The following is a 25,239-nucleotide window of genomic DNA, read 5'->3' on the forward strand; positions in this document are numbered from 1 at the left end:
TATTTTACATAATAGTATTATTTTAGAATCAATTTGAACAATTTGAAAAATATTTAGTATTTTATTAACAAGTTAATATTACTTTGCACTGAACTACTTCATTATCGATTGTCATTTATAAAATCATCATTTCAACAGAAATAATTCTTATATAGAAATCATTGTAATAACATTCCGATACGAAATTTTCTTTCACATTCCGAATAACGCAACAAATGAATTTCTTGAAAAAATTGTCTAAATGATTTATACTACCTTAACGAATTGTTAAAGTGATCTACGCAACTATAACGAATCGTTTTAGTGATCCATGCATTTCATACTGACCTATGTCGTAAATTGATTTTAATATTTATATAATTTTACTAGAATTTATTTTAATTTATTTGTAAAATATGAAATAATTTATGTTAGAAATATTACTTACATAAAATTTATGTCAAAACGTAATATACATAATCGAGTAGTTGATGAAATAAATCTCGATCATTGATAGAAATTTTTATTTGATTCAATAATAATCCAAGCTACATAATGATATCTCATCGATTTCGTTCTCGTTTATTATAAGATATCATTTTATAAATTTCTATTATCTTAAAAATTTTTTGTACGATTGAATGAATATAATTCATTGAGAATGAATATCGCAAAATCATCGTGACTAATCTCATTCGTACGTACATGTATACTTACGTATATAATATATTATATCTACTTTCTGCACTCAGAAAGATAATTACAAATAATTATATATTCTAGTACTTCGTAAATTTTTATTAGAATCGTATTTCACTTTCGTTTAGATATTTTTATTTTGAATATCTATATATATTATTACATAATTATCAATAAAAATAATAATCGTGTATATATAATTTAAAGATATTTATTTCTTAATTGATTTAAATTGTAATTTATAAAATTTGATAAATTATATATCTATAAAACTAATTTTCACAATAATTTATAAAAATAAAAATAATTTGAAAATTTATAATTGTAATTTATAAAATCTCCATCTGAAACTATTTGTTTACATTTTCGTTTTAATAATGTTTTAATAAAAATTTAGATAAACTCAAAATTTTATTATAATTGAAACTTTTTTATAATTTCATTCGTCTTTCGCATTTTCTTTAAATAAAATTAATCTTCAATAACTTAGATCATTGAGAAGTATGAGAAAATTCCATTGTTAAATTTTACTGATATAATTTTATTTTTATTCAAAGAAATTTTAAATGAATTACTTAACGATAGTTCACAAATTAGAAACTTTGATAAATATCTCAAAGTTTTTTGTAATTTTTTCAAAGTCTAAAGGAAAATAAACAAAAAATTCAAACAATAAAAGGATTTGGAGATCAATTTTTTAACATTTCATAAAAAATTATTCTAATTATTATCATTCAGCAAATACAATGTTATATAGTATTGATCAATCGTCGGAGTAACGGCCGAACTATTTCTTTCTCTTTCCTCTTCCCTTCTTGCCTATAATCATGTGATGTTAAAGATTCATTTCTATCCTGTCCTCTTAGCGATCGAAGAAAAAACAACCGGCGTTTACACTGATCCGTTTGACGCGCAGCAAGGACGCATGAAACGCATGCGCCCGCGCTATCGCGTGCATCGTGCGAGACAAGCGCGTTCGTCCCTCTGTCTCCGTCTCGCGAGATCATACGCGTAGGTCGGTCACGAAGCAGAGGAACGAGCAACGCACGACACCCGCGAGAAAATAGTGTCGATTGTATACTCTAACTCGACGGTCGCATTACTCTTCTATCGTCTATGCTAGTACATTTGTGTTGTAAAAGTGGAAAAAACGGTTGACGTGTTCGGATAGATTATTCAAAATTGCAATAATATAAATAATCGAAACATGTTAAATTTTTTAAGATTCATGATTTATTGATTGTTACCGATTTGTGTATTAATCATTATATTTAATTTCATATAAATTTGAAGTTTTAATAACATTTTCATATGTGAATGGTTTCTGAAAGGAGGTTATGCTTGACGGAACGACGAAACTTTTCGAGAGTACGAATTGTGGGAGCAAGATCGAGAATCGATTTCGAAATCTCATTTTGCTGAATTGAACTGGTTAGTAAATTAGCAAAGCTGTGAATAGGATGCTTTTTCACAGTATGAATGGAAATATACATACAATGTGTTAAATATCGAATTGATTACATTGAATATTGTTTATGTTGAATAAGCTACGTGATAGTTAAGAATTACTTTTTGTATTGTTTGTATTTTTAATTATCCTTGTTTTTTATTAACAAGATAATGAATTCGATAAAAAATTTTTGATATCAGATAATTTCTAAATTCTTATTTTTATATTAATGCGATAAAATTAATTTATAATATATAATAAATATATGTATAATTTTAAGAAATGAATATATTAGCACATTTCTAAGTAATGAATATACGAATTAATAAGATAAAAATAATAAAATTGTTATTTGCAAAAAATATATCCAGAGTCAATCTATTTGTTTCGTTTTATAAATTTTATGCTCATATGAAATTATAAATTGTACTATGTATCTCTATACATTTATATATAAAAATAAGACGAAAAAATAGGTTAGATAGAGCAACAAATAAATAATTTCTAATTGTTATAGAATTCAATTGAACAATATTATATTTATTTCGTGTCGATTCTAGGAAAAAACGGAATTCGGTAGATTTGATAAATAAATAAATTAAGAAAAAATTTTATTTACATAAAATATAGAACGAAATTTTCAAAAAAATTCAATAGAAATTTATTACATACATTTTTCGAATATCTTATGTAGTTGTTTAATATATTTTTATAAAAATTAATGTAAGTCTACCATGATTCACGAGTATTCACAAAAAAGGAAATTCGATTAATAAATTTCGTTCACTTCAATGAGAATCATTTTAAATATTTAAAAAAATCAAATAAAAATTCATTTATCTTTTTCGTGTAAAAGAACACGTGCTCTCATGTCTGGTGTGCATGCATGCATAGATAGATACGTTTATATTTCTCTGTATTCACTCGTGCGTGGTCAGATCGTGTGGGTAGTGGACGACGATATGTTTTCAAATATTTTCATTTTGTGAAAGTCCTTGTTGCGACACAACGCATGAAAAAATAATTTGAATGTTCGATGAATCGAGAAAACGAATCATCTTTTAGTTCTATAGTTCTTAATAGAGAATAAGATTGAATAGTGAAATAAAAAAAAGATGAATTGAATTTGTTTTTATTTGTTTGTTAAGAAAATAATGTAAATTTTAATGCTGTTATTAAACTATTCATATAATTTTGCAATTATTAATATTTTTGTAACAATTTTTTTAATTTAATTTTTTTTTAATAAGACTTTAAAAATGAAAATTTAGTAAAATATGTAATTTTCTTAACTTAGTTTTTTTCATTTAATTGATGTTTATTTGAATAAATTTTTGATTATAAATATGTGTTGTTAATTAATTTTGATTATTAAAAAATAAAATATATATTTATTAAGATATAACTTTAATATTAAAAAAATTTAGATAGTATGAATTAACAAAATAGTAATATTTAATTTGATTATATATTTAGTAACTTTCAGTTTTATTTAATTATCGCGTACATATTTTTTTTAATAAACTAGTATTGATATTTAGTAATATGAAAAAATTAACTATATTTTGAAGAGTCATTAAATTGTCGGTCATTCCTCTTATTATTGAACATAATTTTCTTGATCACTGTATATGATGCATGATGGCGCGATAATCGACTTCCTGCGTACGAGTAAATGCAAGGGGTGTCTCGATCAGTCGTGTTATCTTTGAAACATTAATTATCAAGTCTGTCAATGGTAGTGATCCATGATTTATCCTTTAAACCTCGGATCTATTAGTTGTCATTTTTTATTCTTCGAATAATCTGTTCAAAGAGCATCAATGCATTATTTTTTTTTTCGATTCACAGAAAAGATTGATAAAATTATAATTTAAAAAAAAATATTTGCATTTATATCTATTATTATTTAAAAATTTAGGATTACTTGTTTGATGATTTTAAAATGAATGGGACTTTAAATTTAGATTTTTTGATTAAAAAAAATTGATATTGATAAGTAATTTTTTTATCAAAAATTATAAATACTATGAAAATTTATGTAATGAAAAAATCAAATATAATGCGTATCTTAAAATATATGGAATTCAATAAATAATTCAATAAATAAATAATCTCTAAAAATAAAAAATAATACATTGCAATTTAAGAAATTTTTATTTATTTATTTATTTTTGTATTGCATAATCATAGATATTTTGAAACTTTAAACTAATATTATTCTATTAATTAATAAATTTGCATGCATATATTACAATACGAAATAAGAATTTTTGTTTTTACATCGATGTTATTGCTACGAGAATTTGTAAATTGAAATTATCACCAAAAAGAGAGAATTTATATTATTATTCAAAAGCCTCATTGGAAAACTGAAAATTATAAAAAATTATAGTCAATTTTTAAATCTCACGTATTAAATCTTAGAATTGAATTTTTCATATTGTTATTATGAAAAGTTAAAATTTATGTTTTTCCGTGTATATAAGATTAATTGAAATCTCAGTTTATTGCTTTTATTTATTTTTTGTTTTTAATTCGGATGAGATACTCGGAGTCATAAAAGCAAGACGGTATATCAGTCTCTGGATGCCGGATTGACGTGTTGAGCAAACATTCTGAATGCGTTATGTGTCGTTTGTAGCGATTTCCTGTTAGCGAGAAGAAAGAATATAGCATAAAGATCGTGTCCTTTTTGTTTATGATATTTTCATCTTGAATATATAACTTTTTATATAGTCTTTATATCTTTAAATTATTTCTTTTTTTTTTTTTTTTTTATAATTTTTCATAAGAATCAAATTAATAATATAATTGTATACACGAAGATTAATAAATCATCATTTCTTTATTTCAAGAATCGATATAACGTTTTTAATTATTGAAAAAAAAATTTTTTTATGTTTTTCTTGTTCTTTGCTTTCGTCATTTTTTGAATAATAGAATTAAAATACAAATAACATTTAATAAAAAGTAAATGATATTTTATTTAAACATGGAACACAAATCCAAATAAAAACTATTGAACTTAAATATTCATTTCATTATAATATTTTATATATCTTTATCCTTATTATTTATAGAAAAGTGACGTAATATCGTGCTATACATTCTAATATAATAAATATATCCTTAAAGGATCTTATCGTCTGTTATAAAAACATGATTCGTATGCATCACTTTATTTAATAACATTGTAGTATATACTATAATGCAACTCTGTTTTCAAAAGATTCGTACAGAATATTAAATATATTTATTACTATCATAATTTCATTCGTGGATGATATTATTAAGCAGATAGAAGATTCTATTAATTCTAAATTCTAAAAATTAGATAATGAATGATATAAGAAAACAAATGTTTAAAAGTTGAGAAATTATTAAAATTGTACGGAGTAGTTTTTAAGATTACACTCTGTATTTTTCTGAGTCATTTAAATCTTAGCAAAAGATGATCGAATATATCGACCGAATCTATTGCAATATTCATGCCATACTGCAAGTTACAAATGTTTAATGAATCAATGCGTATGCTTTGAATAAATTATATGCATTGTATTATGCAATTTACTTTGTAATGAATATTCAGTAATTAATCCTCCATTTAAGATATAAATTCAAAGTTTTAATTGGTAAAAAAATATTACGTATCAACAATGCAAACGTAATGCAAGTGTAAATATGTAACTGAAAATGGTACATAACTTATTTTTCATATTAAAGATATAATAAATAATATTTTTTTCCTAATTTAATTTTTAAGTGAAGGTGAATAATTATGTAACTCGATATTTGTGATGAATTCATTGATGTTGATATTGATATTCATACAGCATGAGCGATTATGTACCAAATATGCTAAATTCACAGGTTAAGAGATGAAATTTTAAATAAATATCAGTAGTCACAGATACATTAATTATATAATTCTTTAACGATAAACAATTTTTGCAATGATATTCAGCGTAGAGAAAAATATGGTAGTATTGTCAATAGTTTTATATAGAATATATACAATTTATATATACAATTTGTATGAAATTCATTTCTTTTTTTAATGATATAATATTCAATTAAGACGAAAGGATATTTTTTCGAGCGATACAAAAAAATATCCAAACAGATTAGAATTTTCTTTAATTACATAAAAACTATTTTTTTCTGAAAATATATATATATATAAATATGTATGTATTTATTTTATTATTAGATAGAAAACTTTGAAAGACCAAAGAGAATCGAATTAGTGCATATTACTTTACAAATATAAAAAGATATAACATGATTTTTAAATATTTAATAATACATTAATTAAATTTTCATCATTGAATACTTGTGAAATTGCTTATTTCGAATACTAGATATCCTTAAATAATAAATATTTCCTTGTTTCACTTGCACATGTTTTAATGGGATAAATGTCAAAATATTGCACATTGATTTAAAATAGGAAAAAAAAAGTCATGAATTTATGAATATTAAATTTAGATTTTTATATTATGATTCTTACTTAATAGGATAATTGGAGGATAAACATTAACACGAATATATTTCAAAAAAATACCATTATAAGAAAATTATATCACAGAAACTATATATATAAGGAACAGATTGTCTTTTTGAGATAAAATCGCACCATACTTCAGGTAATTAGTTGAATTTTTGATTTTTTGATTTTTTTTTTTATGTATACAAAGTTATACTGAATTATTTTCAGAAATTTTTTAATTTATTTATAAAACAAAATATATAATCTATTATGTTATAAAATATTGGTAATTTTTGAACTTGAACTTAGAATTCTTTTTCTGATAATTAGAATATATTGTATTATGATGTTGATCTTCCCCTGTGCGGAAGTGGTAGGTTCAATGCGTTGTTGGTTTTATTAGACCTTCCGGTGTGCAAGCTGCGCTCAAGTTATTTCGGTGTTAACATCAGGGTGATTATATTGTTAACACGAGTTGTTCTGCGTTTCATATACTTTTTCTCACATTTATAAACTAAATGTACATATTTTCACATGTTTGGTTGATTTTAAGCGAATTTGACTTCTTATTGCATCTTCTTTAAGCATTTTATGAGAAATGCACAAATTATATAAATCAAATAAAAAAACTTATTTCGATAATTAAATATTTGTTATCATTTAAGATGCAAATATATTTCGATATAAATGTATTTCAATAAAAAATAAAAAATGTCACAATAAAATAATAATAAGAATAATATAATAAGGATACTAATAATCTATAAATTTTTTTTTTAATATTTCTTATTCATTTTTACAAGAAATGAAGTATTTAAAAAAATTGATATTGTTACATATTACAACTGAAACTTGTAGGATGAAAAGTGAATATAGAAATCAAGTCTTGACTGACATATGAGAAAATGTGTAAACATTGACCATTATGTGTGCTTATCTTTGAAACGTGGGAACATACCAAGTTGTATTTAACTCAAGTGATTGCTAACTGGATAGATGACAAACGCATAACTGGACAGTCACATAAACCTCATAAATGATCAAGCATATTATTTCATATATACATATATATATATATTAAAATTATAAATGAAAATTTTTTTGTAATAAAAAGAGTATTGAGATGATTATTTTTATTATTGTTTTATATTTTTATTAAGAATTGTTTTCAAATTGATAGTGAAATAATAGTAAGAAGAATAATAAATGTCATTAATTATTATATATAATAATATATATAGATGTAAATAAACTAAATTGCATTTATGAACTTATTCAATTCAATTATAACATTAGTACTTATTTTTGTATAAATGTTCTATTTATTTTGAAATATATCTAATATAATATAGATGCCTAATATAATCCTATACTAAATATATTATATGATATAAAATTGTGATCTCGACGATAATATATATATATATTGCCGCGTTTCGAAATAATAATATTTTTTTAGCGAATAGTAATAGACTAAAAGTCAACTATAAAATAAAATATTATGACTTTGAGGAAGTGACTCATTTGCACACCCTTATCTTCGTTTATATTGTTTCTAAACATGTTCATAGCAAGTTTAAAAGTTTAGTAATATAATCGATACGAACTCGATGCGCATTTGGTGTTCTTCCATTAATAAATACCAAATATTTGAAAAACTATTATAAAAAATGCAAATATTGATAGAAAAATAAATTAATAGAAAGATCAAATGCAAGGTTAGAAACGAACATTTCGTATGAATATACAATATAAAATATATTTATATAAAGAAACGTTTTTTATAAATGAATAATCTTGAGAACTTTATATATTATTTTTACTCGTATATAATTTGTTTGTAATTAATTATTTAAAAGAAAAAAAGAAAAATTAAGAATATAGATATCATAAAATATATGATCGATTTTTAAATGTAATCGATGTTAAAAATCTTATTGACTTTCGAAGAAGGGTGATCAAATCTCGAACGATTGACACATATTATATAAATAGAGACTGTCGTCACGCGTTTCGTAACTATATTTTCACAAAAATATAGTTAGTATTAAGAGGCGTATGGAAATGAGTTTGTCTTGATCTCGAGGAGGTTGTTTAACGAATGATCTTACAAAACTAGTACTAGTTTAACATCAGATTTGTAATAGCATCCTTTCTCGCTTTACCAATAATTATTTTTATGAAACTAGTAGTTATTTTCTTGAAAAATGCAATAAATTTAGAGATACAATGCATTGAAAGTTATATCTCATGATGAAAATATTGGGATTAGTTTCTCGACTTAATTATCAAGCATCATACTCATTGAACTAGAAACAATGGCTACAACTAATGATGTCTAATAAGTAAGAAGAGAGAGCGCTATATACAGAGAGAATAATAATGTGATCCACTTTTAGTTCGAACATCTTTCTCTATAAGAAAGTTCTTCAACAATACTATTTGATAAATTTAATTAAAAATGTAAAAAATAATTCGTATTTGTAAAAATGTTGTGTCAATTAATAATAAGATAATACTATCGATAAATGTTGAAACTTATAGTAGACAATTCTAATAATGTTTATAAATAAAGCTGAAAAAAAGATATATTAATATGTTTCGTTGAATTATATTGATAAATTTTTAATTAAAATAGAATTATATTGAAAATAATATTTTTATTAATAATAATAATTTTTTTCTCTCAATCTTTCATTGTTTTTCATCGTGATGCTTAAGTTAGATTAATTTGAAATTAAAATTATATCATTTAATTTCAGATACTTAAGTTAAGAGACTAATTTGAGACTAATTTAAGATTATATCATTTAATTTCAGATGAACCACGTTCAAGGTGCAGATCATGGGATGACGTAGGACCGACTAAAATGGAAACAGTCGGCCAAACGCATAGACAACACCATCCCTCCTTGGAGGCAACTAGATCCAATACTTCAACACAGTCGGCTAGAAGTGAGGATTCTTGGTGCTCAGCTTCAGACCATGACCTTTCTTCGGATGATGAGAGTGAAAAGAGTAATATCAGTATTAAGTAAGCATTGCAAGTATATCGAATAAACTTTGATAATAAATGCTTATAAAAAATATTTTTTAATTACATTTGTTAAATTAAAAAAATCCAAATATTTATTAATATTCAAAACAGAATTTTATAATATATTAAAAAAAAATGTAATTTTAAATTAAAAACAAAGTTAAGTTTTTTCTTCTAATAATTTTTTTTTTATTAAATTGAATAAGAAAGTTCACGATTCAAATTAATTGATTGAATATAATTATTAATATTGTTAATTTAATAAATCAATCATTGAACTTTCCTATATATCCTTGTCAAGATACATATATCGAAACAATTGTTAATTCTCTATAGAAGTAATTGCCAATTGAGAAACACATTGCACAAAGCAAGGACGTTATGCGACAAGTGGAGACCTCAAAATATGCGAGTGAACAATGCTGATCCATTGGATTCGCCCGGAAATCATGGAAGACTATCTAGATGGTTCAGCATCCGGAGAGGATCAACGCAACAATATGATGTGGATTCTTGCGACACGATATCCCTTACCAGTCCGATCAAAACTCCCCAAATGCCGCAACTTTGTGAAGTAATTATTCAAAAATTATTTTGATACATATTCTTTTTATAAAGAATTGTTTTATATTTTAATAATTAAAATAATTAATATTTTTAATTTTTATATTTTATCTCTTATTCTGAAAATTTTTTTTATTTGATATAAAATAAAAATTTGAAAAAAAATTTGAAAAAAAAATCGAATAGTATATAATAATTATTATTAGTAAAAGAAGAATAATCAAAAATTATTATTATTATTATATAAATTTATATTATTATATGTATATTTATTATACATAAGATAATATATAAATTTAATACATGTATATGTATAATTTTAATTAAGATTGAAGAAGAAAATAGCGCAATGGTACAATTCCAATGTATGCAGCAACGTAGACAAACTCCACCCGCTCTTCCTCCAACACCTTCGAATTTAACTCCTCAACAATTAAAACGTCGACATATAGTAGCCGCTATAGTACACTCAGAAAACAGTTATGTGTCTACGTTACAAAGGCTAGTAAATGTACGTATTAATTAAAATCATAACTATAAAATTCTTTCCAGAAACTTTATTTAAAAATATTTCATTTCAGGATTACAAGAAACCATTAGAGGAATCCTCGCCACCTATATTGAGTCAGGCAAAAATAGCAACATTGTTTCATAGATTACCTGAAATTCTGCAATGTCATACATTATTTAGAATTGCATTAGCGGAATGTGTACGTTCATGGGATAAAGACGAAAAGTTAGGAGATGTGTTTGTAGCAAGTTTCAGCAAGGCTATCGTTCTTGACATTTATAGTGGATTTATAAATAATTTTTCAGTAGCTATGGATTTGGCTAAACAAGAATCAAAAAGAAAAACTGCGCTTGCTGATTTTTTCAAGGTATAATTGAAAATAACAATACTTGTTCTTAATCATATTATAATAGATATGATAATATTTCAGGTGAAACAAATAAGTGCACATGACAGATTATCTTTTTTTGGATTAATGGTAAAACCTGTACAAAGATTTCCACAGTTTATATTATTCTTACAAGTAAGTATTTTTTTAATTTTAATTTCAATAACAATATTAATATGAATGAAAAATTTTTATTAGGATTTACTGAAACATACACCTCAAGGTCATCATGATAGAATGTCGCTGCAATTAGCATTAACTCAATTAGAAAGTTTAGCAGAAATGTTGAATGAAAGAAAACGAGAAGCAGAACAATTCCAAGCATTTAAAGAAATGCTTCGGCATGTATCTGGAAAATTATCTCATCGTCCTCTTTCATCTTCATCTAGGTATTTAATAAGAGAAGATAATGTTACACAGTTGGTAAGTACATATTTCTAATAAAATTCTAAATATTATAATATATTATAATATAATTTTCTATTTATATTATGAAAAATAATTTTAGGAATTTAATCAAAATGGTATGATAACAAAATCAAAAAGAAGAAGGTTATTACTTTTAAATGATCTCGTAGTATGCGTTTCGGTGACCCCAAGATCTGCAGAAGATTTTAGTGGTAGTGAAAGACTAACTTTGAAGTGGACATATCCTGTATCAGATATTGAGGTATAAGAATTTTAAGATAATTTAAAGATAATTTTAAGAATAAACAGTAATAATCAATAATATAATATATTATATTATATTAGATTCAGGATACAAGCACTTCACCCACATTAAGTCGTTTATTGACTGCTGGTCTAAATAAAGGTGGTAGTCTAAAATCTGATAAAAGCGGAGATTGCGGACAAGCAGGTGCAGATAATCTGTGCGTAGAAATGAATGATCTAATGCATGATTATGAAGTAGTGTCTAGGATAAGTGATCTGATTGCACAATTGAAAGGTAAATACGAGGTAAGTAAAAAAAAAATTATCTAAAATTATGAATTATAGTTATGATTTTATTTTTATATTTTTATAATTAAAAATATTGAATTTAAAGGGAATGACGCTTGAAAAAACCAAACAAATTCTACAGTCTATACAACTTTCAATACAACAAAAAGATGAAGATATGGTTTGGGCAGATAGTTGTTGCTTGCAATTAGTAACAAAACAAGGACAAATGTATACATTTCAAACTGAAAATCCTTTAGTGAAAAAAGATTGGATAACAGAACTTAGACTAGCACAATTAGCTTTAGATCCGAATAATTCGCCATCTTGGGAAGTACCTGAACAAGAACAAAGACCATCTACCAAAATGCCGCTTTTTGTTAGTTCTCAACAAGTATATCATTCGCAACATCAGACAGAAGTAAGATATTTAATGTAAAAAATATTTTATTTTTCATTATCTTTAAAATTCATAAAACAATAATTTATTTTTTAGGTACGTTGCGGCTGCTATTACACCACGCAAAATCCACGTCCTACAAGACGCCGTGGTAGAAGTCAAAGTTATTTATGGATATGTACAGGAGACGGTATATCCAGTCATGTAACAGTATTTGGTCAATCAACAACAGCCTCAGCCACTTCCTTGAAACAAATTACGACTTTTGACTTAGTAGAAACTAAAGTTGCCGCTATAGAATTCGTAAAGGGTATTTCTTCCGATCCATTGTCATTAGCAGGAGAAGTTGTATGGATGGGTACAGATTCTCGTAAAATTATCATTTATGCCGCATTAGAACCTGAGAAGCAAGAAGAATTAGGAAATTATTCTGTTGCTGGTCCAGTAATACAAATCAAATATCATTGTGATAATGTTTTTGTTGCCCTGGGAATTGGTTTGCTTCTCCTTTTCAAAAGACAAATAGACGGCACTTGGAATCTTAAAGATCCGTTTATAATATCTCTAGGAAGTGAATCAGTATCTTGTTTGATGCCAATCAATGCATCTGTCTATGCTGCTTGCGGCAAAAAAGTTTGGGTACTTAACGCAGTTAATGGTGATGTTACCAAAAGCTTTAGCGCTCAACATGAACATGTTGGTAGTGTGAAACTAATGGCTCATTCTGGAGTCGGTCTTTGGGTTGCTCTTAAGAATTCAAGTACTGTCTGTCTATATCATACAGAAACTTTTAAACATCTGCAGGATATCAATATTGCATCTAATGTATTGAGAGTAACAAGATCGAATAACGCTTCGAATTCTTGTGGTGACAACTTAAACAATAATCAAACCACTGTTACTGTGACAGCACTTTTAGCATGTAAGGGTTTACTTTGGGTGGGTACAAATGTAGGCATCAGTTTGACAATTCCTTTACCAAGATTAGAAGGTGTACCTATTATTAGTGGCCGGGTCAATATTTCATATCACGCACATTTCGGTCCTATCACTTTTTTACTTGCTATTCAGAATCCAAGAAATATGATAAATTGTACAACTGATGAAATTAATGATGAGGAAAACATACAATTGAGATCAAAAGAATCGGATAATAATAGAAACAGAGATCGAGCAAGTTTAGATTCCTCTACATCGAATAGCATATTAAAATTGAAGCAACAATTGGCAGGTAGTCCAGTGATGTTGAGACGAAAACGTAGTAAAGAATATGAGAATAGAGGTTCAAAAACACTTCCTAGAGGACTCGGTTCTGGTGGAGGATTTCTCTCAAATTCTATGTCCGGATCACACAGTTCTGGAGAAAATTGCGACGTATATGGTTTATATGGAGAATTGATGTATGTGAAGGATTATGAAAATGAGAATAACTCTGGCATTGATTTAATTTATGAGCCATTAAGAAGAAGCGATCCAGAACTGGCAGCCATACCAAATAAAGTTAGTACCTTAGATCGTAGATTAAAAATGAAAATTACTAGACCTAGATCGCTTGATTTATCAAATTGGTCTGTTGATTCTCATACAAGTTCTTTATACACATCTTCGGGTTCAGAAGAAAATCTCTCATTAAAAACTGGTAAATTGTCTCGAAATAGTAGTACAGCTAGTCGAAATGGCCCTTATGAAACAACCACTCCCAACAGTAGTATAGGACAATCTGTACCGGAAACGATACCACCGCACAATAATATAAAAACAAATAATAAAAAAATCAACAAGACATTACAACAAATAGAACAGCCTAAACGAACTGTTTTAACCTTGATGGGTGGTCGAGGTTACATCAATTGGAGACAATTAAATGCACAATCGGTTACTGATAAAGGTTCTAAATCGGGTTATACTTTCAAAGATCCTAACAGTAATGATGCACACATTGTTCTGTGGGAAATGAAATTATGATACTCAATTATATTAGGCCTATCGATCCGATAGTATAGATAAAAATGATAAAATGCTTTTAATGGCCGATGGCGAGCTCTGTAGAATCGGCAAATAGGACCAAAAAAGAAACTATTGTCGAATTGATATCCATTTAATTAATCGGGATATTCGACAAGAATATGTTAATTAATTAGCTCACTTTTTAAGTTAGTTGCACAATAAGTGTTCGATAATGTTTTTTTGGAATTATGTTTAAAATAATGTTCAACATTTTCGAACGTTCTTATCGTTTGCAGTGCAAAGGTATAGTTTTCATATAGCTCTCTAAAAAAGAAAAAACAAATATCTTTTTATTATACATGCTTCCATCCTTTAATGCAATGAAGATCTTAATATTTTTGTTATAAACAAATTATTTTATGTACACTCGTATATAGGTTTTCACTTTTTTTTTTTTTAGGAACAAAGAGCATACGAATATGCGTATTATTGAAAAGAAGAATTGATCTTTGAACATCTATTTTGATAAATATTGTTATTTCTGTAGTTATATATAAAATAGTTTAAAGCAGTGGTATTCTTATAAATAATAATGTAATAAAAATGAATTAAATTTAAGATTATTTATGAATTAATTTGAAAAATGATCGTGACAATGAATACCACTGATTTGAAATTTCAGTTTTTCGAGTTTTCGTTACTCGGTGGCAATCATGTGATGTGCACATGTATTTGTAAGATATATGAATATAAAAACGTTATCTTACGCTTTATACGCAGGACGTTTCGCGTCATGGGAAAAAATGATAGAATTTTTAAGCGTTTCTTTTGTTTTCATTTCGAATCTTGTAAATGAAAATATAAAAAAGGACTCCCACTTTTGTAAACGGGATGAAATAAAGGACACAGAACAGCGCCTGTGATTTATTTTTTCGATACACACAAACAAACGAATTTTTGACAAATGCTATATTAAATACTTTTTTAAGTTTTTTTTTCATTTATAAAAAAAAAACGATAAAAATACAAGTAATAATATCATTAAAAAAATTATAAAATTTAAATATCGCACAACTAAGTTTATTGAATGCATTTAATTTTTTTGATAGATAAAGAAATAAAAAAATAAAATTTGAAATTTGATTTTGATGTTTTAAAAATATATATATATATATATCTCATATTGTTACTCTTTATCACATGATGTTGTAGATCATTCTATATGTATATTTAATAACATTTTTTGAGAGTGCGTAAGATATTTTGTCTTTTATAAACGTATGTTGAACATTTTTGATATATATTTTACTGCCGAACGCGAAGTTTCTCAAAGATAAAGAACATGGATAAGAGAAAAAATAATATGTAAAAAAAGATCATTAATGATCTATGACCCATGTTGTTCGTTCTTTACTTGTGATAAATTAACCAGGGAAAAAAATATAGAAAAGAGATAAAAATTTATATCAGTTACCCAGTGAGAGAAATATATCGTAGTTTTGTCGTGAATATGTTGTTAAGTTTTTCGCTATCGGCATGAACAAACGAGTCTGCATGTGTACATACATATTTTCCAAGAAAGTTAGTTTTTATATTGCAAATAAATCCTGGATAGATTTATATTTTGTATACTTTTTTTCTGTTTAGGTTGATATAAATATATACATATGTAATCTTATTTTATATTTATATGAATGATAGTATAATATGGAATTTATTCAGCAATACTTTATTACACACGTACAGGCACATATTATAAAACATACATGCGCGCATTTATATTTATTACTTAAAAAGTTATAATGTTGTATCATTGTTATGTACGAATTTAAAAATTTTGTTATATTAATGTTCAAAAAAAGCTATTTGATTAAATAATTTCCATTTGTAATGCTATATTGCTGAATATTATAAATATTTAAGAAAATTAAATTATAAATTTTCTATTTCTTTCACCTTTTACATTTAATTATTTAATTAAATAATTGTAAAATATTTATAATTAAGAAGTGATTTTTGAATTATTAATTAATTTTATATTATCATAAAACGTAAAATTTATTTTCAAATATAAATATACGCAATGTTAGTTTTTAGATATATTGTTTATTCTTTGTACAATTACGATATGTTTACATTGTACTATGCTCATAAATAATTTTTTATTTCTACATACAATTCTACTGAGCATTCAAATATTTCTTAATACAGAAAACGAATTTACACACTTTTTTGTTCTGACATTAATATTTTTTATAGTCTATATTTATATTTTAATATTTTTTATATTTACTACGATATGCATAAATAAGTACGATATGTATACTATACAATATGAAATGTTAAGTATTGTTTTATTACTTTGTCAATCTTTTTTCTTAAACTTTTACATACAATGAATTTTCTACTCTATAGCATTAATCTTGTGAATAATTTATTAAAAGTTTTTTTTTTTACGCATTGAAATATAATGTACATTATTACAATTATATAAATTAAAAAAATTATGATTATTTAGATAATTTTGTTTAAAATTTTTTTATTTTGTTTCATTAACATGAATTCAATCTTGAAGAAAATATATCATAAATATATTGCAAAAATTATACATTTACATTGTTCATTTTTAATTTTTTTTTATAACCTTTATAAACAATTTTTTTATATTTAAAATAAGTAATCTCTTTCCTCTCTCCTTTGTTTAAAATTCGCGAAATAAGAAATCCAAAAAGTAAAAAATTTGAAAGTGAAAAACTATAAATCTTTAATATTTAGTAACATAGAGGAAATGTTATTCTATTCTTTTTCGAAAAATAATATTGTTGATCTATTTACCATTTTTGCTACTATTTCGAATTTCTTGTTCAAAAACAAAATCAAATTAATATTTAATTTTATTAAGCAATTAGCTGGTTCCGAACAAATTATTTTATAATAAAACTATATTTAATTTCAATATATTATATATAAATAAATTACTATATAACAAAGAATTTGTTTTTTGTTCAAGATTGTATATAACAAACTATTAAGATTTTTTTTTTACTCTGATATGGTGCTCTATTAATTCTACATTATCTATAATCATTTTGTTTGCTTACATATATATATCATAATAGTAGAACAGAAAATTAAATTATCTATATTGTAGTTCTAATACATAAATATTTAAGTTTATTACAATCAGTAATAGATCAGTATAATAGTATATTTTCTTCCAGATTAAAATTAATGCTTTTTTGATCATAACTTCGAAACGTGGATTTTTATTATAAATTTTTATAAATTTTGAAAATTACAATTTATAATTCTGCATTTTGAAACTTTACTTTCTATGTTTTCTTTCTTTTTTGTTTTCTATTTAGATACTAAATAGAATAAAGTGTAAAATATAGCAGAAAAGATGTATACAAACAAAATACAAGCTATATTTTATTATTATTCAATTTATGATAACATATCCTTTTTATGCATACACATATTATTTTTCTATATTTTAAACCTCTTAATTAACATATCGTAATTTGTTTGTTTCCATCTTTCAAACATATTTCAATATTTAGTTATATTCTTAATCTTATACAGTACTTCATTTCATTTAAAAGTATATCAAAATTGAAAGGCGCAAATCGACAGTGTTTGGTAAAGAATCAAATGCACTGTAACTCTTAGCATTAAAATACGAATTGTCTTTCATTGTAAAAAGCATGATTGATCTGCCGCATCATACGAAATGCATGTACTGGTTTTGTATTCATTTTAGTCTTTTTCATTAGAGTATCGCGATAACTGCAACTGTATCATTCTATTACATGTATTTATAAAATACCTATATATACATATACGTACACGTATGTAATGCAGATAACATAATAGATAATACCTGCCCGAGCTGCCTCTATTCTGTCGCACACTTAAATATTTAGTGCTGTTTTTAACTTAAAATATCTTTGATTTATGGAGAAATTATCCTTCTCCTTATAGACAATGGATGAAAATCATGAATATTTATTTGATCAAATTAAATGAAAAAGTTAAAAAAAAACGGTTACCAATTAAGAATTACTATGAAATATAATACTGTTAGAAATTATTTTTATCAAATTTAACGAATTTTCAATATTATTATTTTTAATTCATATAAAATTAAAAATGTCATGAATAACTTAAAACGCGTACATATTTCAGCTCTCATATTGCATACATGCTTGGTAAATAGTAATAATGTAATGTGATTATTCTTAATACAGTGATGCATATAAATATTTTTATGAAGTAAAATATATTAAAAATACTAAAATATTTATATAAATTTTCATATTGATTTCAAAATTAGTTAAATTCATATATATAATAATATATATCATTTGAAAGATTTTATTAAATTTACATATTAACACAAAGTAAATACATGATTTTATTTATTTAAGTTTAATGATTTTATTTATTTAAATAAATATGAGAAACAAAATAATTATTAATAATTAACAAAAACTAAAGGATTTATACAAATAAATATCTTAGTCTTATAATCAGACATATATAAAGAAAGAAATTAATATTATTCATAATTAAATCAAATATTATATTATTTGAGAGAATTATACTGTTTTTTCATTTTTTGCTTTATATAATTTAAATGACTGTATTTGAAAAATAAAAATTACTGGAGGTAGCATTTGTGTGCATTTTTCATAATACAATAAACATTTACATTTATTTTTATTAATAGAGGAAGACATCAGAATAATATATATAAAAATCATGAAAATAATATAATAAAAAAATAAATTGTTAAATTATAATTATATGATAAAAGATTTTGTAATTTTATAATTAATTATGATTCAAGCCAAATTTTATTACAAAGATATTTTATCTTAAAATAATAAAATAAATACAAAAATTTTTCAAAATTTATATAAATCGATAATGTACCCAAGCATGTAATTTTTTTTTTATAAATGCTATTTTTCCAGCACTAAGAATCAATTAAAATTTTGTCTAATTTTATTAATTCGTGTGCGTGTATGTAATCATAAGATTGCTTAGAACAATTTTTCCCGAATTTTATTTGCAATATGTATATATGACATTATAAATATTATATTATTAAAGTATTAGCAAATATTTTAATAATATAAATCATTTTAAAGCAAATATCACTTTTAATATTAATAAGTAAAAATAAATTCAAAGAAATAATAAATTATTAGCATCTAATAAACATATATACATATATATGTATATGAAAATACAATATATAAAATAAAGATAATAAATAATAACTAAATTGAAACTATAAACTTTTATATAAAAATAAAAATAATTAATAATTCATTAATTGACTAAAGTCAGGCAGTTTCTAATTCTGTAATTCTATTACTTTTTTAATTTTTTATTATTGAAATCTTTGTGTAAATCTTCATAAAAGAAAAAATATTAAATTTTATTTAAGTACTCCAGTATTTTTTGCTATTTTCGAACGGCAAAGATCATTTTTTAAATTAGCCAAAAAATAATAAACAGATGTAGGCATGATAAAAGTTAAAGATCATAATGATAAATTATAAATAGCAAATTGAAAGTCTTATTAATAAAGTTGCCTCATCTTAAATAAATAAGCAACAAATAGAAATTGTGATTTCATTATGTTTTTTATAGATAAGAGATGCAGCATGAATGCTACCATAATAATGGTATAAAATATTAATTAACAAATTTTATGAAATAACGTATGTATATAAACTACATAAAAAATAATTTTAGTTATATGATACACATAAAATATAATATTATAGTAAATTAAATGATGCAATGGTCCCAAAATTTTTACTATGAAAAATTGGAAATTGGTAACCCACGAACGAATTAATCAAGTTTCGGTCAATTTACAAACTCTTTTCGCCGATAAGATGTTTCATACATCCTATATCAAAGTGATAGTTATGTCCAATATATGCTGGTGAACAAGCAGACTATATATAAAAATTGTTTACTCTTATACATGTGTACGTTTTTCTCCACAAATGTATCAAATAGTGAGGACAGAAAAAGAAGAAATAAATCACCTAGAGAACAACGTCGGGCAGGGAGCAATGCCACTAGGCTAATTGCGTCCCACTTCGTCCACCATGATGTCCCATACCAATCATAGAACCTCCACCGCCAATATCATCGCGTACAATTTTTCTTTCTTTGTAATAAATTTCTTCGCTTTCCTTATCGCATAATAATAAAATCGCTCCACCAAACAAAAATATAGCTGCACCCCAACCAACTCCATATGCCCAACCAAATTCCCACATTGGTCGATTTCCTATAATATTTATATTATATAAAAATATATTATATTTAAAAATGAAACTAATTACAAATACATAAAAAAATATTTAGAATATTTTTCAAAAGCATACAAACCAAAATTAAGTTCTGCGGCAAAACATACTGGATATATTACTAAAGCTATTAAAAGTGATATCACTAAAACAGAAAGAAATATATGTTAAACACACATATATATATATATTAAAATTAATTAAATAACAATCAAATAATGAATCTTACATGCAAAACCCATGCAAAAGACTGCAAATCTATAATATTTATGCTTATCACGATTATCTTGTGATCTTAAACCAAGACCAGTAAGAATTGTTGCTGCAATATCTGTTATTAAACATACTACACATAAGGCAGCAGCTGCTTTTATATAGGCTGTAAAAAATAAAAAAAATCAAATTTATTATTTTAAATATTTCATTAAAATTAATTATTTTTTTATCATACCAACGTCTCTAGCTTGGAAACATCCTGCAGAATCTGGTACATTAAATGGCAAAGGTGTAGGCGCTGCTTCTTCAATACAATGTGCAAATAATCCTTGTCTCCATCCTAATGCCATTAACCAATCAGTAGAAGCTAAGCCCATTATCATTAATAATATTACTATTATTCCACATATAAATGCTATCACCTATAGGATAAAAATGAAATTTTATTTTTATATCAAATTTTTGTAAATAATATGTATAATATATTTTGTAAATATATTTTTGTAATATTTTATACTTCTAAAAAATTTAAACTATAATAAATATTAGATTTATTCATTAATTCTTAAATTAATCAAATACATGACAATAAATTATCACAAAAATTATTAATTATGAACCATGATTTATAAAAACGCCAAAAATTTATTCAAAATAAAATGCCTAACAGATCAATTATGTAGGCAAATATAATCGCCGATTAGATTCATATTAAAACATAGCCCACATATACCTGTGCGATTTCAGTATCGCCCATATGATCTTCTGCAACTGTATACATGATCATCGTAAATACCCAGTATACTTCTCAAAATTAATCCTAGTGGATAAAACCGAGAAGCCTAGTATATAATTAAAAATGGTTTTGAAATGTTCACAGTTTCTTTGGTCTCTTCAACGAATACCATTTACGGGACATCGTACACTCTTCCACGTATTACTCTCAATGAAAAACGAGGAAACATTTAGAAATAATTGGAAAATGTTAAATTTGCAAATGATTAATAATAAAGTAAACACAGTTCGCGTTCTTTTTACTTTTGTTCAATACACAAAACAATTTTTTAATTTTGTTTCCGCTTTAAAAGTTATGCACATTACATTGTTGCTAAAGCTTTAGTCTTTTCCTATATTGGTTCGTTTATCAAAACACCTCAAAAAAATCTTACGAACAACGAGGTCAAATAGAGACAATCTCCATTGGAAGTTAAGGGAGTAATTGAGTTCCAGGGAAGCTGCGCCCATTAAAGGTCGTGGCGCAATGCGCGTACATGATAGAGGGTGCTTTTTAGTATAGATGAAATTTGAGACAAATTCTACTTATAGACATTTCCTTACGTGATCAAAATAATATAAATATCTTATTTAAATTTTAAAGTTCTATTTTAATTATATTTTTTGTTTTATAACATCGAAATATTTTGTTATAAATAATCATCTAATTGAAATTCGAGTTTTATCTATATTGATTTCATTTTTAATAAAATTTAATTTAAAATATTTTAATAATTAATATAGCAATACAGCAATAAATATACAGCAATAAATATACAGCAATAATTATTAATATATACATATATTAATATATTATATTATATATTATATTATATATATAATTATAAATGATTTATAGTTTGAAAATTTAGTTACAAATAAATGTAAATAAATAAAATTAAGTATAGTACAAAAATAAGTTAAAAATAAATAAGAAAAAAATATTCAAATATTACCTTCAAAGGCCTAGTAATAGTGATTGTTTCAATAGTAGTTGTTTGTGCCATTTTTATATGTTAATATCTGAAAATAAAATAAATTCACTATAACAAAACAAAATAAAAATAATAAAATAAGATCAATGAAATAAACAAATTATTATGAATATAATTTAATAAAAATAAAAACTGTTAAAAAGAAAAAAATAATTATAAAATTTATTTATTAATAGTAATTAAATTAGATAATGAAATGAAAGTCATTAATAAACTTTATTAATTTAAAGTTAATATTTATTCTATATTATATATTTTTTTTTTATTATATATATTTTACATAAGTAGAAATTGATATTTATTACGATATATTTATTGATATATATATTTAATAGTGTGTTTTACTTATCTTACAAAAAGTAGTAATTTCAACTCTCTAAGAAAAAAGATTCATTTAATTTTTTATTATAAATAATAGAATATTTCACGATTACGATCAAATTAAAACTAAATTCTGAATTTATAATCATTGCTATTTCAATAATTTTTTTCTTTTTCGAACCAATACATATAATAGATAATTCAATATATTTTAAAATGATCAAAATATACTTTTTATTTAGATAACCTTTTAAAATTATTTTTTTTATAAACCAAATATGTTATTTTTCATTGAAAATAATTATAACGTATTAGTTTTTATGATAAAAGATAATATATGTCATTTCGTATTAAATCGTAAAAAATATACTTTTCTTCGAGGAAATCGAAAAATAGTATTTTGGATTATATCGAAAATACATAATAAATGTTTTTCTAAATAAAATAAATTGAATCATAATTGAATTATAAATTGAATCAATTATTTGTAACGCATATCGAAATTCATTATATTTATTCTACATTTATGTTTATATGTAACATTTTATTAAATACTATTAACATTATTATGTATTTTTTTAAACATATATTTTAATCATTTTAAAAATTTTAACATTTAATAATATAACATTAAATAACTTAAAAAATTTATTATATAATAAAATATATTTCAGTAAAAAATACACGATATAACCAAACTTGATGTTAAATAGTAATAATCGTTCTTTATATCTTACATAACTGATATTTCGAATAATATGAATATACTTTGCTTTTTTTAATTATCTGATTAAATATCAAATAAAAAAATATTTTTTATCTTAACATAATCACTTACAATAGTTGATATGTTCACTCTACAAACTTATCAATCTCTGCATCAAATATTAAATGAATAAATGCGATTTTAGAGTGTGATAACTTGTAAAAAATTTGTACGTGAAAAACAATATCAGGAAAATTAATAATATAATTTGATTCTGAGGGTTATGTCACTATAAATGTCAACAAAGATTTCAGTAATACGTTCATTATACACTCGCGTACTACTGATATATATAATATATATATATAGCAAAGAATATAGGCACTCAATGAATAATACTTTAGAAAGCAAATAAGAATCGAATATTCCTATTGGTTCTCTTTGCATTGAGATTTCTAACCTCAACAGTGATTGGTATTTTTCCTATTTCCTTATTCAACGAATACGCTTCTATAATTTACTATATTTTCATATTACGTCCAATAGAAAAAGTGATCTTAAAGTAATTATCTTGACATATCCAATAAAAATATAATATGAGTTTACAATAATGTTAAATCTGTTTTTCAACTATTGTTAAGGAAATGTCATAAAACGACAAGTAATTTTTTAGAATTTATAAAAATTTTGAATAAATTGTTATATATATATATATATTAAAATAAATGCAAGGAACCTTAAATTTCAAAGTTAAAATATATATGCATAATCTAATATGAAACTATAATATTTAATAATTTTATTTTTATTTATATATTATGTTAGCAAAGTAATAGATAAATATATAAATTTATAATAATATTTTATAATATTGTTATATTACATGATATTTATTAAAAATTTTCACATTTCAATACTTAATTTCTTGTAATAATAATAAATAGTCTTTTGACACTTATTCATGTATTGAATTGAAAATTGTATTAGAAAGTATTAATTTATTAATAATTTATTAAAAGATATTTTTAAAAATATTGATATAAATCTAATTGAAACAGATGTATACGTTTCTAAATATAACGATGACGTCACAAAATGACGTCAGCATTACACATATTTCTTTAAACTAACTATGCGTGCGCGCGCACACATACACAAATATTTTTATACGCATATTTAAATTTCATATAATTTTTTAACATTTATAATGTACTCACATTAATTTCAAAATAATTAAAAATTATATAGAAACTATAATTGAGAAACTAGTAATTCATTTTTTTTTCAAATTTTCAATGTCAATCATAACGAAATTTATTATTAACAATTAACGTAATTTTTATTAATATTAAACATTATAAACTATATATAATTAGATTACTTTTTATTTTCTCATTTTATAAATAAAGAATAAATTTAATACTTGAATGAAATAAACAATTGTATAAATTACTATTCATTATTATTCATTAATATTCAT

The 25,239-nt window shown here is 23.8% G+C and overlaps 2 protein-coding genes across 17 annotated transcripts in view; one reads left to right on the forward strand and one right to left on the reverse strand.

Moving 5' to 3' along the window:
* LOC108001636 (rho guanine nucleotide exchange factor 10) overlaps window positions 1-15,325 on the forward strand; it is a 40,342-nt gene extending 25,017 nt beyond the window's left edge. For all 12 annotated transcript variants that reach the window (XM_062072718.1, XM_062072677.1, XM_062072697.1 and 9 more), the window contains 10 exons: window positions 9,441-9,654; window positions 9,994-10,231; window positions 10,550-10,732; window positions 10,803-11,099; window positions 11,163-11,255; window positions 11,319-11,543; window positions 11,629-11,790; window positions 11,874-12,080; window positions 12,169-12,483; window positions 12,559-15,325. In XM_062072718.1, coding sequence (XP_061928702.1) covers window positions 9,441-9,654; window positions 9,994-10,231; window positions 10,550-10,732; window positions 10,803-11,099; window positions 11,163-11,255; window positions 11,319-11,543; window positions 11,629-11,790; window positions 11,874-12,080; window positions 12,169-12,483; window positions 12,559-14,427 — 3,803 coding nt within the window. In that variant the 3' untranslated portion in view covers window positions 14,428-15,325. The remainder of the gene's footprint in view (window positions 1-9,440; window positions 9,655-9,993; window positions 10,232-10,549; window positions 10,733-10,802; window positions 11,100-11,162; window positions 11,256-11,318; window positions 11,544-11,628; window positions 11,791-11,873; window positions 12,081-12,168; window positions 12,484-12,558) is intronic.
* Window positions 15,326-16,495: 1,170 nt separating this feature from the next.
* LOC108001637 (transmembrane protein 47) lies at window positions 16,496-25,107 on the reverse strand. 5 transcript variants are annotated; one of them, XM_062073078.1, is made up of 7 exons: window positions 22,694-22,709; window positions 21,697-21,805; window positions 21,199-21,385; window positions 20,977-21,126; window positions 20,830-20,892; window positions 20,481-20,728; window positions 16,496-20,387 (listed from the first exon to the last, which is right to left on the reverse strand). In XM_062073078.1, exons 2-6 carry the CDS (start codon window positions 21,748-21,750, stop codon window positions 20,514-20,516), a joined length of 669 nt encoding a protein of 222 aa, XP_061929062.1. In that variant the 5' UTR covers window positions 21,751-21,805; window positions 22,694-22,709; the 3' UTR covers window positions 16,496-20,387; window positions 20,481-20,513. The 5 variants fall into 5 exon arrangements, with proteins under 5 accessions (XP_061929062.1, XP_061929068.1, XP_061929067.1 ...); XM_062073084.1 differs by lacking the exon at window positions 21,697-21,805 and adding an exon at window positions 24,977-25,107 and having other exon boundaries at window positions 16,496-20,728; window positions 22,694-22,760; XM_062073083.1 differs by lacking the exon at window positions 21,697-21,805 and adding an exon at window positions 23,892-24,167 and having other exon boundaries at window positions 16,496-20,728; window positions 22,694-22,760.
* Between the last annotated feature and the right edge of the window lie 132 nt (window positions 25,108-25,239).

This window comes from Apis cerana, linkage group LG1, assembly GCF_029169275.1.
Source record: "Apis cerana isolate GH-2021 linkage group LG1, AcerK_1.0, whole genome shotgun sequence".
NCBI classification, from domain to species: Eukaryota; Metazoa; Arthropoda; class Insecta; order Hymenoptera; family Apidae; genus Apis; species Apis cerana.